Genomic DNA, 13,268 nt, shown 5'->3' on the forward strand with positions numbered 1-13,268 from the left:
CACGCTTTATAACTGCTATTCATATCTTGAACAAAATCGTTGGGATAAATAACTTTAAATGTCTACTTTCGCCTTTTATTTTGTAACTAGCTTAAGGGAATGTATTTCAATTATTCTTTTACAAGGCCTTTCTTTGTAAAAACTATTTTTCTGTTGCAGAAAATAATCTCTATTTATAAATTATTCTAAAACTTTATAAATAAAGCACCTGTTTAAAAAAAAATAAACCCTTTCGATTCCTTTAACCTGCTTTCAGGTCAAAAATTTAAGCTAGCAGTGGGTATGAACTCTTATTTGCCGAGGTCACGATAAATCGCTTGAGCTCTCACGAGAAGAGAAATAGGACGGATTCCGGCCGACTTCTTTCTCTGCTAGATCTAGATCTATATATTATCACATCTTTGTTTGGATAATTGTTCTGATTAACAGTTTGTGGTACTAAGGACCTTCAATACGGCATCTCAAACAAATGACCGAATATAAGCTGGTGGTTGTGGGTGGTAAGTTAATATTATATACCTAGATATATTATAAAATGTAGTTAGTTTAGTAGACAGTTTAGTGTTTAGAGTAGATCTAAGATGGTAAAACTCCATTTTAGCGTATTTTATTCCCCGCTTCACGTTCAACTCCAGTTGAGCGTATTTTATTATAAACACAACCGAAACACACAAAAAAGTTAGGAAAACACTAGGATTAGAGCTAGAATCTAGATGTCTAGATTTATTTGTTTTTTATATGAATGTGAGTTTTAATTAGAAAAGGTAAATATTAGTAAATAAAAAAACAACATAAAAAAAGCATTCGGACAGTTCCAATTAAATAGCGCGTGATTGTCAGCGGGAGAAAAATCCCAGGGTCAAGGGTTCACAGTGAGTTCACATTGCCAAAAGTAAATTATCAAAACTAAATCAAAACTTCATAAAAAAATAAATAAGCCCATGTTTTCCTAACGTTTTTGTGTGTTTTTGGTTGTTTATAATAAAATACGCTCAACTGGAGGTGAACGTGAAGCGGGGAATAAAATACGCTAAAATGGAGTTTTACCGATCTAGATTATAGATCTAGATCTAGAATCTAGTACTTTCAACTTTACTTTACTACTACTTTAGTACTTTAATTTTAGTACTTCTTGTCTTATTCTTAGTAAGTTAAGTTCTTAGTAATAGTAAGTTAGTAGTAGTACAAGGACTGGACCTACTAGAATTTACTTTATTATTAGTATTAGATCTAGATGTACCTAAACAAAGAAACAATGTTTAAAACATCTATTATATAATATATATTATCTATTCTACTTATCTAGGCCTATAAAATTACAATCCTAATATATAAATCCCCACGTTCGCACATCTCTCTCTCTCTCTCTTTCTCTGTCCGCAAAAATTTTTCGCCGGACATCACGTCAGAATCGGCAGCGATATATCGAGAACTTTTTACGGACTTTTGTTGAAAAAAATATGTTAGATGTTTTAAATGTATAACCACAAAATTATTTAAAGAAGAAAAATAAAAAATAAAGGCGTATTCGAATATAGAGAAACAGTATTATTTATGCAACCGGAAAAGCATTAATATATGTGAAAAAGAACGCATAAAACTGTGACGTCACTATTGCTTATACATTAACTAATGACATCATCTGCCGTGTTTAGAATGAAAAGAAATGAACTATTTCATTCAAATTTGATTTAGATCTACGTACACTATGAAATGTATACAATACAATTTTTCCGGCCTAAACTCATAAAATTTATTTTATTTATTTGGATTCTAGATCTAGAGATTCTAGATCTAGACTAAATCTAAATCTAAATCTACGCAATAACTAGATCTAGACGTAGACGTTAAGATCTAGATTTAGACTCTAACTTCTCTAAAATCAATTCCAAAAATAAATTTCTATATTAGGACTAAACTATTTCAAGACTTATTTATTTTATTCAAAATCTTTGTTTGGAACTGGCTAATTTGGGATAAAAAAATTAATTTGAAAGAATAGGCATATTCGCGTAAGTTAAGATTTTAAAATACGTCTTTCATTCTCCGTATTTTATAAGGTGCCTAAAATAGCGAAGATGTTAGTGTACATTAAACCATGCAGGTGGTACGGGTTCGAGACACACCAAGTCAACTTGGTTAATGTGTTTTTTTTTTATTATGCTCGGGCTAAACTTAAAAAAAAAATTCTTTTAGGAATCTAGATCTAGATTGTCGGGTGTCCGATAGGGCACTTTTCGGCGCCGCAGGCGCTTCAAATTTGGCATGATCTTGCCTTGGGGCGACAGAACACGGGGGCCGGTTGGCCGAAAAGTCTACGATGTGGGGGTCAAAACTGACCTCGACTGACCGGTACCTTATATGAGCTATAAATCGAAAAAAATGTCCACGGAGGAACCTCTTCATAACTCTTGAGGTCGTAGACCGACCTTCGGGCGAATTAATTAAGCATTCAAATTCTCAATGTTTTCGAAAGCCTAAGCGAAGCTGGGCAGCATGCCTAGTTGTTATTAGATCTACCCTATAAATTAGTAGCGGCCTAATCCTTTTTTAGTTTACAAATTCTTGTGTGTGTTTGTGGTGCAGAAGTGTAGAGTTTCCGCTACATACGATAATTTAGATTTTCTCACTGAAGTTTAAAATTTACTCAATTTTCAGTTCAAACATTATTGAATAATAAATATCCATATTTATTCCATTAGGCACTCATTTTGCGGTTTTTAGTTCTTCTTTTACTAAATTAATTTAATATTTATTGTCACTCACAGCTATGGGGATGGGGACACACACACACACACCCTTCCATAACAACCCATGTTATATCACGTATGAGTTACTCGCTCATTTTTTTTAAAAAGCTTTTCTGACATATATACTTATAGCCCTGCCACCTAAGGTTTGTTTTTTATTACGTGGACCCCCCTCCCCCCATTTTGCTTGTGGTAAACATTTTAAATAGTAATTCTAAGAAGGTCACTGGAACTAAGAAGAAAAATCATTGGATGTCATGCATTTGGTGTGAACGCCATATTGTTGTTAGCAACCAGCTACGCATCCAGGCAAGCGAGCAATGCTACAATAATTATACATAGATTTAGATCTATGGCCGATTTATTAGTTCCTATTTATTTGATTTTGATAATGGAAAAATTACTTTTAGTCCTACCAATGGACCCAAGCGAGAATAGTCTCAAATGTATTCAAGAGGCCCATTAAATATTTTAAAATGCACAGTGTAATTAAATTTTATTGTGCAATATGTAAACAAAATGGTAGAAGTGGGTCATGTGGTTTAAAATAGCATTATGTTATTTAAAAACTTTATCTACAAAGTTTTGTAAACAAATAACTATCGATCATGGAGTTCCTGTACAGCCAATCAATATTTGTCTTACAAAATTGAAACATCCCGTTATAACTTTAGCTTGATGAAAATAAATAGAGATGTAGTCTTAAACTCAAAAAATTAATTTTAAATTCTCTGGATTTGCAACTAGATTGATTCTAAAAATATTCAATTTCTAAATTATTTTTAGGCTCAAGGTTTTATTTTTTAAAAAAATTTCGGCCGCTCTGGAGTCAAAATATTTTTTAAAAATTTTTTTTATCCATATCGAAAATATGATGGAATGATTCTTGTCAACTGTCAACTTGGTGGCCTCCATTGCAATTAGTATGCTATACAACAATATACTGTGTCTTGGTAACATTTGAAACGCAAAGTGGCCAGGTGGTAAATTGTACAAATGTTTTTCGCAATCAAGTAGGTAGTTGCATATTTTTGAGTATTTTATCTTGAAACCATCCCATGTGAGTTAGCTAGAGGGCAACACCTGCTGTCCATTGATACTACTAAATTCTATTTCTAGTTTAATTAGAACTTGAACAAAAAATGAATTTTTCCTATTTTAATATGACTATTTATAAGCTCTAAACTCTATATGGGATAGGATGGGGGGGGGGGGGATGGGTGAGTTCAGTTCAAAGGTAAAATTTGAAAAACATATAGCCGTAGTCATACCCCTAATCCTCGCACATAAGCTCAAACTTGACTAACGTCGCATTTAGAGTTTCTTTCAAGCAACTCTTGGGGTGGGGGGGGGGGGGGGGGGAAAGGGCATATGCCCTGAACGTCTACAGCCCTAGATAACGAAATAGAATTTATATAGAAAATATACTTTTTACCAGTGTCTGCTCCCCCCCCCCCACCCCCCCCCCCCCCCCCCCCCCCCCCTCAGGAGAGAGAAAAGTCTGAATGAAATGCTGGTTCATTTGTAGATCACACAGACTGAAGGTAGACCCTACTTCTATAATGTAGACCCATTTCCCACTTTTGGTAGCTAAACCTCAATCATTCAGATAGTGTTTCTTTCAGACGTTTTTTCTCCGGGGGGGGGGATATATTTGAAAGTGTGTGTGTGTCCTTATTATCACTTCAGCGTTAAACTTTGGGTAGTTGTTAAGAATGCTCCTGAAAGGTTTGTGTGAAGAACTTTGAATATCCAGAGGAACCACTAATCAGGCTTAGATTATATTTAAAACAAGTTAATAAAAAGTCTAGTGACAATTTAAGCGCAATTTCCTTATGTTATCCATAACAATTTTTAATTTTTTTGTGACCGAACGAAAGGATATTTTTTGCGCTAAAAAAAAAGACAACTATATTAACCTATATCAACAGAAATAGTTTTATTTTAACGAGTAGGCCTACACGATGCTCAGTTTAAAAAAGTAGTAAATATCATCCTAGGCCTACACGATGCTCAGTTTAAATGTTCTTAATAAATTTTTTGTGACCGAATGAAAGGATATTTTTGAAAACTTTCTTCGGCAATATTGTTCTAAATTATGGCAGGAATCCATTGGTAAATGTTTCAAGTCGCTAAGTGGTCTGGTTGCCGAGATATTGACAAAAAACTGTATTTGTTCGAGGTTTTTTGGCTTTTCCGGGAAATCCAGGAAGGAATTCCGGGAATTTTCTGGCCCACAATCATCCTCGGAACTTGCTTAACATATTTGCTTTGGAACTAGTCCTCGATATTGCTTCGTTGAGGAGGAGATACGACTTAAAGCTGGGGACACAAATCCATCCAGAAATGACGAGTTAATAATCACAATTGTCCGTATGGAAATTGCGCTAAAAATATTGACTTGTTTGTTTTTCTTTGTCAATAAAAATTCTATGACAGACACTGAGTGGATGGGCTTACAGTTCTAAAAACAACGAATAGTAATACCTAAAGTATTAATTGTGAGTTTCATCAGAAAAGTTACATTTCTTTATAAAAATGAAAGTATTTTGATTTGTGTGTTTGTCTTTTATGCATTGGGAAGTTGTTGACAAAATTTCTTAGGGGCGGTGCCACAGTAGGGTACAATTGGGCACCCTGAGATCTCCAACAAACACTATAGCGCCTACATTTATTTTAATCAGCACATTAGTACAGGGGCACGGTGGCACAGATCATTCAGTGATTAAGCTGAACCTGTGGTTGTGTAATCAGTGGCCCTCTATAGCACCCTGTGCACTGACACATGGGCCATCTCTGAAGGGTGTCTCAAGACTTTCATCAGTGGCCCACTATAGCACCCTGTGCACTGACACATGGGCCATCTCTGAAGGGTGTCTCAAGACTTTCATCAGTGGCCCACTATAGCACCCTGTGCACTGACACATGGGCCATCTCTGAAGGGTGTCTCAAGACTTTCATCAGTGGCCCTCTATAGCACCCTGTGCACTGACACATGGGCCATCTCTGAAGGGTGTCTCAAGACTTTCATCAGTGGCCCACTATAGCACCCTGTGCACTGACACATGGGCCATCTCTGAAGGGTGTCTCAAGACTTTCATCAGTGGCCCTCTATAGCACCCTGTGCACTGACACATGGGCCATCTCTGAAGGGTGTCTCAAGACTTTCATCAGTGGCCCTCTATAGCACCCTGTGCACTGACACATGGGCCATCTCTGAAGGGTGTCTCAAGACTTTCATCAGTGGCCCTCTATAGCACCCTGTGCACTGACACATGGGCCATCTCTGAAGGGTGTCTCAAGACTTTCATCAGTGGCCCTCTATAGCACCCTGTGCACTGACACATGGGCCATCTCTGAAGGGTGTCTCAAGACTTTCATCAGTGGTCCTTTATAGCACCCTGTGCACTGACACATGGGCCATCTCTGAAGGGTGTCTCAAGACTTTCATCAGTGGCCCTCTATAGCACCCTGTGCACTGACACATGGGCCATCTCTGAAGGGTGTCTCAAGACTTTCATCAGTGGCCCTCTATAGCACCCTGTGCACTGACACATGGGCCATCTCTGAAGGGTGTCTCAAGACTTTCATCAGTGGCCCTCTATAGCACCCTGTGCACTGACACATGGGCCATCTCTGAAGGGTGTCTCAAGACTTTCATCAGTGGCCCTCTATAGCACCCTGTGCACTGACACATGGGCCATCTCTGAAGGGTGTCTCAAGACTTTCATCAGTGGCCCTCTATAGCACCCTGTGCACTGACACATGGGCCATCTCTGAAGGGTGTCTCAAGACTTTCATCAGTGGCCCTCTATAGCACCCTGTGCACTGACACATGGGCCATCTCTGAAGGGTGTCTCAAGACTTTCATCAGTGGTCCTTTATAGCACCCTGTGCACTGACACATGGGCCATCTCTGAAGGGTGTCTCAAGACTTTCATCAGTGGCCCTCTATAGCACCCTGTGCACTGACACATGGGCCATCTCTGAAGGGTGTCTCAAGACTTTCATCAGTGGCCCACTATAGCACCCTGTGCACTGACACATGGGCCATCTCTGAAGGGTGTCTCAAGACTTTCATACAACACGTAATATGTCAGACAGGTAATGGGGCATCTGTTCAGTAGCGTTGGCAATTCAGGAAATATAGCTCCTGTTTTCTTTACATTGAACTAAGATTTAGAAAACTAAGTGATGGCTCTAAAAATAGACAATGGGTCATGCATAGATGTAATCTTCATTAAGTATTGAAGAGTGCAGGACGGGATTGCTAGTCTATATATAATAGTTGAGATTTGCAGGGAACAATTTGATGAAAGAGGTGAATGTTTTTATTTGATAGCCTGTCTGGTTTATTTGTGTTCACTCCTTGTGCCTGTAATCACGTGCTCGTTGTTTGGTTGGTACTTGGTTTTGTATGGTATAAAAGGTGCAGTAGTGGCTGGACTGATGGTCTTTACCGATTGGCGGGTTGTGTAAAGGCTACTAGTCAACTGGATCTAACCCAGTGTTTTTATGTGGAACACACCTGACCTGCTGGCCCCTCCCCCGGGACGGCTGGCACCCCCCTCCCCCTCCCCCAATCAAATTCCCCACATTCCAAGCTTGCTTCTGCCGGCCAGCGCGCCGTGGCATTTCACGCCTAGGTCACAGCCGGGCTCACATGCGACTAACACCGGCTCTTTGTTGGTGACCGTTAACCTCTAACCTCAGCTTACCTGCGACCGTTGTCATCTGACCCCTTCCTACCTCGCGGTCGTTGATCTGTGACTCCTCTTACCCTTCAGCCGTTGACCTCTGACCCCAGCTTACCCGCCATTGACCTACCCAATGCCACCCTCTGTAGACCAAGCAAGCCTTGAGTCCAACTGTAGCCCAAGCCGCTCTTACTTCAACACAGATCTCAAGGTTGTCGCTAAAAAAAAGGGCGGAATAATTGCCGAATCTGGACACACCGGTTGATAATGTTGTGACGTCACAGTGGCGAGAGTCGTGACGTAGTCGAATCGTCAACACACACACACACGCCGCTGCGTTTGTCATGTTAAACTAGGCTGATTTTGTTCTCTCTATTAGTTCCATGTGCTTCTCTACCCCCTTCCTTTGTCTTGATACGGTTGTGATATTCCTAGAGTTAGTACAATTATCTCACGTGATCTGTCCTGTAGCCGGTACAATTATCTCACGTGATCTGTCCTGTAGCTGGTACAGTTATCTCACGTGATCTGTCCTGTAGCCGGTACAATTATCTCACGTGATCTGTCCTGTAGCTGGTACAGTTATCTCACGTGATCTGTCCTGTAGCCGGTACAATTATCTCACGTGATCTGTCCTGTAGCTGGTACAGTTATCTCACGTGTGCTTTATTCACCGTGCTCATACACAACTAGGATAGCTACGTGCAAGTTCAAGGCCGACTACTTGTGCCTTTCCCGCCTCCATTAGTCATCACCCAGTTATCTTTGCCAGGTCACAGCAGAACATCAGCGCACCCCCCCCCCCCACTCAAACGCTCACTTTGTGTAGTGCCGGTGAAATTGATGTGAGTGTGAATCCTTGGGCCAATATCTCATTTCCGAAAATTGATTGCAATACAAACTTAACGCATTTTTAAAACAAATCTTTTATCCAGTGGTGGGCTAAGTTTACAAAATTCATTCTCCCAGTAGATTAATTGTAATAAGTCCCAGTGTCTAGCCTAGTAATGGTCCCTATACCATCTATTATGTTTGTTTGCTGTAAAATGTTAACTCCAGGTTTTATAACTTGCAGCGGGTGGTGTTGGTAAGAGTGCTCTCACCATTCAGCTCATACAGAACCAGTAAGTTTTTTTCTGAGTTCACATTTTTATGACTTAAAACATTTCTATGAGACTGTTCACATTTTTATGACTTAAAACATTTCTATGAGACTGTTCACATTTTTATGACTTAAAACATTGCTTTGAGACTTAAATTTTTTTTTTGTCTTACTGAAGTATCTGTTGAAATGTTCATTTATTTTTACCTTTTTCCCCAGTTTTGTTGAAGAATACGACCCTACCATAGGTGGGTAGATTGTCTCTCAGTTTACTGTTAGGTTTGCACTTGCCCCACATGGTGTGGTCACATGACATGTGCTTTGTTGTCAGATCAAAACACATGCCTGTTAAATCTATTTCACATTTCTTTCCCAACACTGTTATACTTTACTTAAATACCTTTCTATGACTTATCTAATACTTATTGTTATAATAATTTTATTTAAAGATCCTTGTTATATTATATTCTTCCTAAGATAATGTTATATTTTTATCTAAAGATCCTTTTAAATTTTAGTCCAATAAAATTTCTATGAATTAAAATGTGTGCAAATGGTTGAGAGATACATTGTGTTTGATTGGCAGAGGACTCCTACAGAAAGCAAGTGGTGATTGATGGGGAAACTTGTCTCTTAGATATACTGGACACTGCAGGTCAAGAGGAGTACAGGTAACTACTGGACACTTTAGAAACTCTCACAGATATCTGTCATTTGATCTCTTATTTATTTCAATGCTATGAGTGTATGTTGTTTATTTCAGTGCCATGAATGTATGTTGTTTAATTCAGTGCCATGAGTGTATGTTGTTTATTTCAGTGCCATGAGTGTATGTTGTTTATTTCAGTGCTATGAGTGTATGTTGTTTATTTCAGTGCTATGAGTGTATGTTGTTTATTTCAGTGCCATGAGTGTATGTTGTTTAATTCAGTGCCATGAGTGTATGTTGTTTATTTCAGTGCCATGAGTGTATGTTGTTTAATTCAGTGCTATGAGTGTATGTTGTTTATTTCAGTGCCATGAGTGTATGTTGTTTATTTCAGTGCCATGAGTGTATGTTGTTTATTTCAGTGCCATGAGTGTATGTTGTTTATTTCAGTGCCATGAGTGTATTTTGTTTAATTGAGTGCCATGAGTGTATGTTGTTTATTTCAGTGCCATGAGTGTATGTTGTTTAATTCAGTGCTATGAGTGTATGTTGTTTAATTCAGTGCTATGAGTGTATGTTGTTTATTTCAGTGCCATGAGTGTATGTTTATTTCAGTGCCATGAGTGTATGTTGTTTAATTGAGTGCCATGAGTGTATGTTGTTTATTTCAGTGCCATGAGTGTATGTTGTTTATTTCAGTGCCATGAGTGTATGTTGTTTATTTCAGTGCCATGAGTGTATGTTGTTTAATTGAGTGCCATGAGTGTATGTTGTTTATTTCAGTGCCATGAGTGTATGTTGTTTATTTCAGTGCCATGAGTGTATGTTTAATTCAGTGCCATGAGTGTATGTTGTTTATTTCAGTGCCATGAGTGTATGTTGTTTATTTCAGTGCCATGAGTGTATGTTGTTTAATTCAGTGCCATGAGTGTATGTTGTTTAATTCAGTGCTATGAGTGTATGTTGTTTATTTCAGTGCCATGAGAGATCAGTACATGAGGACTGGTGAAGGCTTCCTGTGTGTATTTGCTGTCAACAACTCCAAGTCTTTTGAAGATATCAACCAGTACAGAGAGCAGGTACACAAACACATCTAATGTGGTCATCACCACTGACATACCTCTACAAATTACAAACACATCTAATGTGGTACATGTCATCACCACTGACATACCTCTACAAACACATCTAATGTGGTCCACACCACTGACATACCTCTACAAACACATCTAATGTGGTCATCACCACTGACATACCTCTACAAACATCTAATGTGGTCATCACTACTGACATACCTCTACAAACTTATCTAATGTGGTCATCACTACTGACATACCTCTACAAACACATCTAATGTGGTCATCACCACTGACATACCTCTACAAACACATCTAATGTGGTCATCACCACTGACATACCTCTACAAATACTGACTCTATTCAAATGTATTTGTCTTTCTACAAAACTCCAATATTTTTCCTCAGATTAAGAGAGTCAAAGATGCTGATGAAGTACCCATGGTTTGTAAGTGCACTTTTTATAAGAAACATTTGTTCAGAATATCTGGTTCATGTTGGTGCAGGGATTATCTGGTTCATGTTGGTGCAGGGATTATCTGGTTCATGTTGGTGTAGGGATTATCTGGTTCATGTTGGTGTAGGGATTATCTGGTTCATGTTGGTGTAGGGATTATCTGGTTCATGTTGATGTAGGGATTATCTGGTTCATGTTGGTGTAGGGATTATCCGGTTCATGTTGGAGTAGGGATTATCCGGTTCATGTTGATGTAGGGATTATCCGGTTCATGTTGATGTAGGGATTATCCGGTTCATGTTGGTGCAGGGATTATCTGGTTCATGTTGGTGTAGGGATTATCTGGTTCATGTTGGTGTAGGGATTATCTGGTTCATGTTGATGTAGGGATTATCTGGTTCATGTTGGTGTAGGGATTATCCGGTTCATGTTGGTGTAGGGATTATCCGGTTCATGTTGATGTAGGGATTATCCGGTTCATGTTGGTGTAGGGATTATCCGGTTCATGTTGATGTAGGGATTATCCGGTTCATGTTGGTGTAGGGATTATCTGGTTCATGTTGATGTAGGGATTATCTGGTTCATGTTGGTGTAGGGATTATCTGGTTCATATTGTGTTCTTTCTGTTAGTGGTAGACATGTTGTGAGATAAACTTTTGAGATCTTTGTTCTTTCTGCCAGTGGTGGGCAACAAAGTAGATCTTCCAACACGATCAGTGGAGCAGAGGCAGGGCCGGCATGTGGCTGAGATGTATCATATACCTTATGTGGAGACCTCAGCCAAAACCAGGCAAGGTGTTGATGATGCATTCTATACTCTGGTCAGAGAAATCAGGAAATATGTAAGTCTTTTTCACGTTTTCTTACTTCACAGTTGATGTGCGCTAATTCCAGTCTTAACCTTGTTTTTGTCTGGATGTTACAGAAAGAAAAAAAGGGCAAAGATCGCAAGAAGAGAAAGATTGGAAGTAAGGGAGGCAAGCTGTCATGTGAACTATTATAATTTATTTTAATAAGTAAGGATAACTCATCACCATCATTGTCTCCCTTGGTCTATGTATTTTTTTCACACCAAAGTTGCAGGGCTGGGAAGTGTGCCACAAGTCTCCCCATAAGTGCTTGATAGTTGTAGATAAAACTCAGCGTTGTTTTTTATCTTTTAGGTTTCACCTAATTCATGATTTAGTAATACACTTAGTATTTGTTTGAAATCCCTCAATGTTGATAGAACATGGCTCACAATGTTAAGCTGCTGACAGTTTGCCAACAGTGGGATGTAAGTCTGCGTTGGCCAGCTGAAACTGTCTTGTTGTGCCCAGCCTTGGTCCACACCATTAGCATTCAAGCCCCTTCAGTTTCTTAAAGTTCCTAGGTTCAAATCCTACTCTTGACCCCAACTGACATGTAGTGGTTTCTGTTTCATGGGTTTCCTTTTTTTTTATCAGCTACCAGCAACCTATTGGACATTTATTTCCCATCAGTTTATTTGAATACTTGATGTCATTAGAAAACTTTGGTTCACTTACATTGATTGTCATTTATTTGATTACAAATGAAGCTCGAAACCTTTGGAGAACATAGTAATGAGAATGTTCCTGTCAGTTTTCCATTGTTTGTCAGCTCTTGTTTATGGCCAGAGAATTGTGATAGTTTCATTTTTTACAAAGCGCCTTAGGATGATAAAACTGGTGAGCTACATTTTTAATGTATTATTTAGGTGACACCGGGGGTGTTCTCTAGGTTACACCAGGGGTGTTCTAAGTGATTGGCATGTTCTGTAGCTGACACCATAGGTGTTGTCGGGGTGACTGCTGTCATTGCCTTGATGGCAGGTCACCATGGCGACTACTTCATCTGTACTTGTTTACATGGTTAGCTGATTTATTATTTGATTCAAATATTTTTACTCATTGTTTTATGTGTATAGAGGATTGTATATATTAAGCTGTGAAGGAAATTCATTGTGCAATGGCATTAGGTTCCTCTGTAATTTTTCATCTCTTTGTGCGGCCCAGACAGCTGATACATCAAGCTGCTTCTGTTCTACGCACATTTTATATAGTATTCTATTTTCTTATGCTTAATTATATGCAAGTTCATTGTAAATATCATGTGCAAGGTTTTTTAAGATCTTCTCTACAAATGATTGGGTCAGGCTGCATGTGGGGATGTGATGAGCATTCCTAACTTGATGAGACCCATGGACCAACCCTTCCTCATTCAATACCTTCATTTGAACTAGGTTTATTATAGAAGAACTTATTTCTTCATTTTTGGGTGTCTGACCTACAATTTGACTTTCCTGACCACTTAATTTTTTGTTTAATCATGAGGAATTTATGCCCAACTTTTTCTTTTAGTTTTGTTAGTGAAACCACCCAAACATTTTTACACTAAAATATTTTATTTTAGAATTACTGGCACCCAAATAATTAGTGAATGAAAGTCTTTTTTTATTTTTACTTGATCACTTAAATATTTTAATTGTGAATAAAAAAATATCTATACTGTATTTCATGTTTTTGTTTCACAAACCT

The 13,268-nt window shown here is 38.5% G+C and overlaps 2 protein-coding genes across 3 annotated transcripts in view; one reads left to right on the plus strand and one right to left on the minus strand.

Moving 5' to 3' along the window:
• LOC131937354 (m7GpppX diphosphatase) overlaps positions 1-13,268 on the minus strand; it is a 39,356-nt gene that overhangs the window by 2,393 nt on the left and 23,695 nt on the right. Inside the window, exon 1 of one of the 2 annotated variants that reach the window (XM_059294706.1) lies at positions 209-300. The exons of the other annotated variant lie outside the window; for it this stretch is intronic. The gene's annotated coding sequence lies outside the window, so the exon portion shown is untranslated. Of the gene's footprint in view, positions 1-208; positions 301-13,268 lie in introns of those variants that run through there. 2 annotated transcript variants of the gene reach the window in all.
• On the plus strand, positions 298-13,238 carry LOC131937355 (GTPase HRas). Its single transcript, XM_059294710.1, has 8 exons — positions 298-500; positions 8,523-8,571; positions 8,769-8,797; positions 9,136-9,220; positions 10,175-10,277; positions 10,683-10,722; positions 11,413-11,573; positions 11,657-13,238. The coding sequence occupies exons 1-8, from the start codon at positions 470-472 to the stop codon at positions 11,732-11,734; spliced, it is 576 nt and encodes a 191-aa protein (XP_059150693.1). The 5' UTR covers positions 298-469; the 3' UTR covers positions 11,735-13,238.

The sequence above is a fragment of the Physella acuta genome, unplaced genomic scaffold (assembly GCF_028476545.2).
Source record: "Physella acuta isolate Inbredline_101_S28 unplaced genomic scaffold, ASM2847654v3 ptg000208l, whole genome shotgun sequence".
Taxonomy (NCBI): domain Eukaryota; kingdom Metazoa; phylum Mollusca; class Gastropoda; family Physidae; genus Physella; species Physella acuta.

What these genes read in the sequence shown, in the direction of transcription:
- LOC131937355 (XM_059294710.1), top strand. Translation starts at nt 470, where the DNA reads ATGACCGAATATAAGCTGGTGGTTGTGGGTG. An exon ending in GCAGGTCAAGAGGAGTACAG is followed by an intron (nt 9,221 to 10,174) that starts GTAACTACTGGA and finishes TGTTTATTTCAG; the next exon opens with TGCCATGAGAGATCAGTACA. An exon ending in TCAGAGAAATCAGGAAATAT is followed by an intron (nt 11,574 to 11,656) that starts GTAAGTCTTTTT and finishes TGGATGTTACAG; the next exon opens with AAAGAAAAAAAGGGCAAAGA.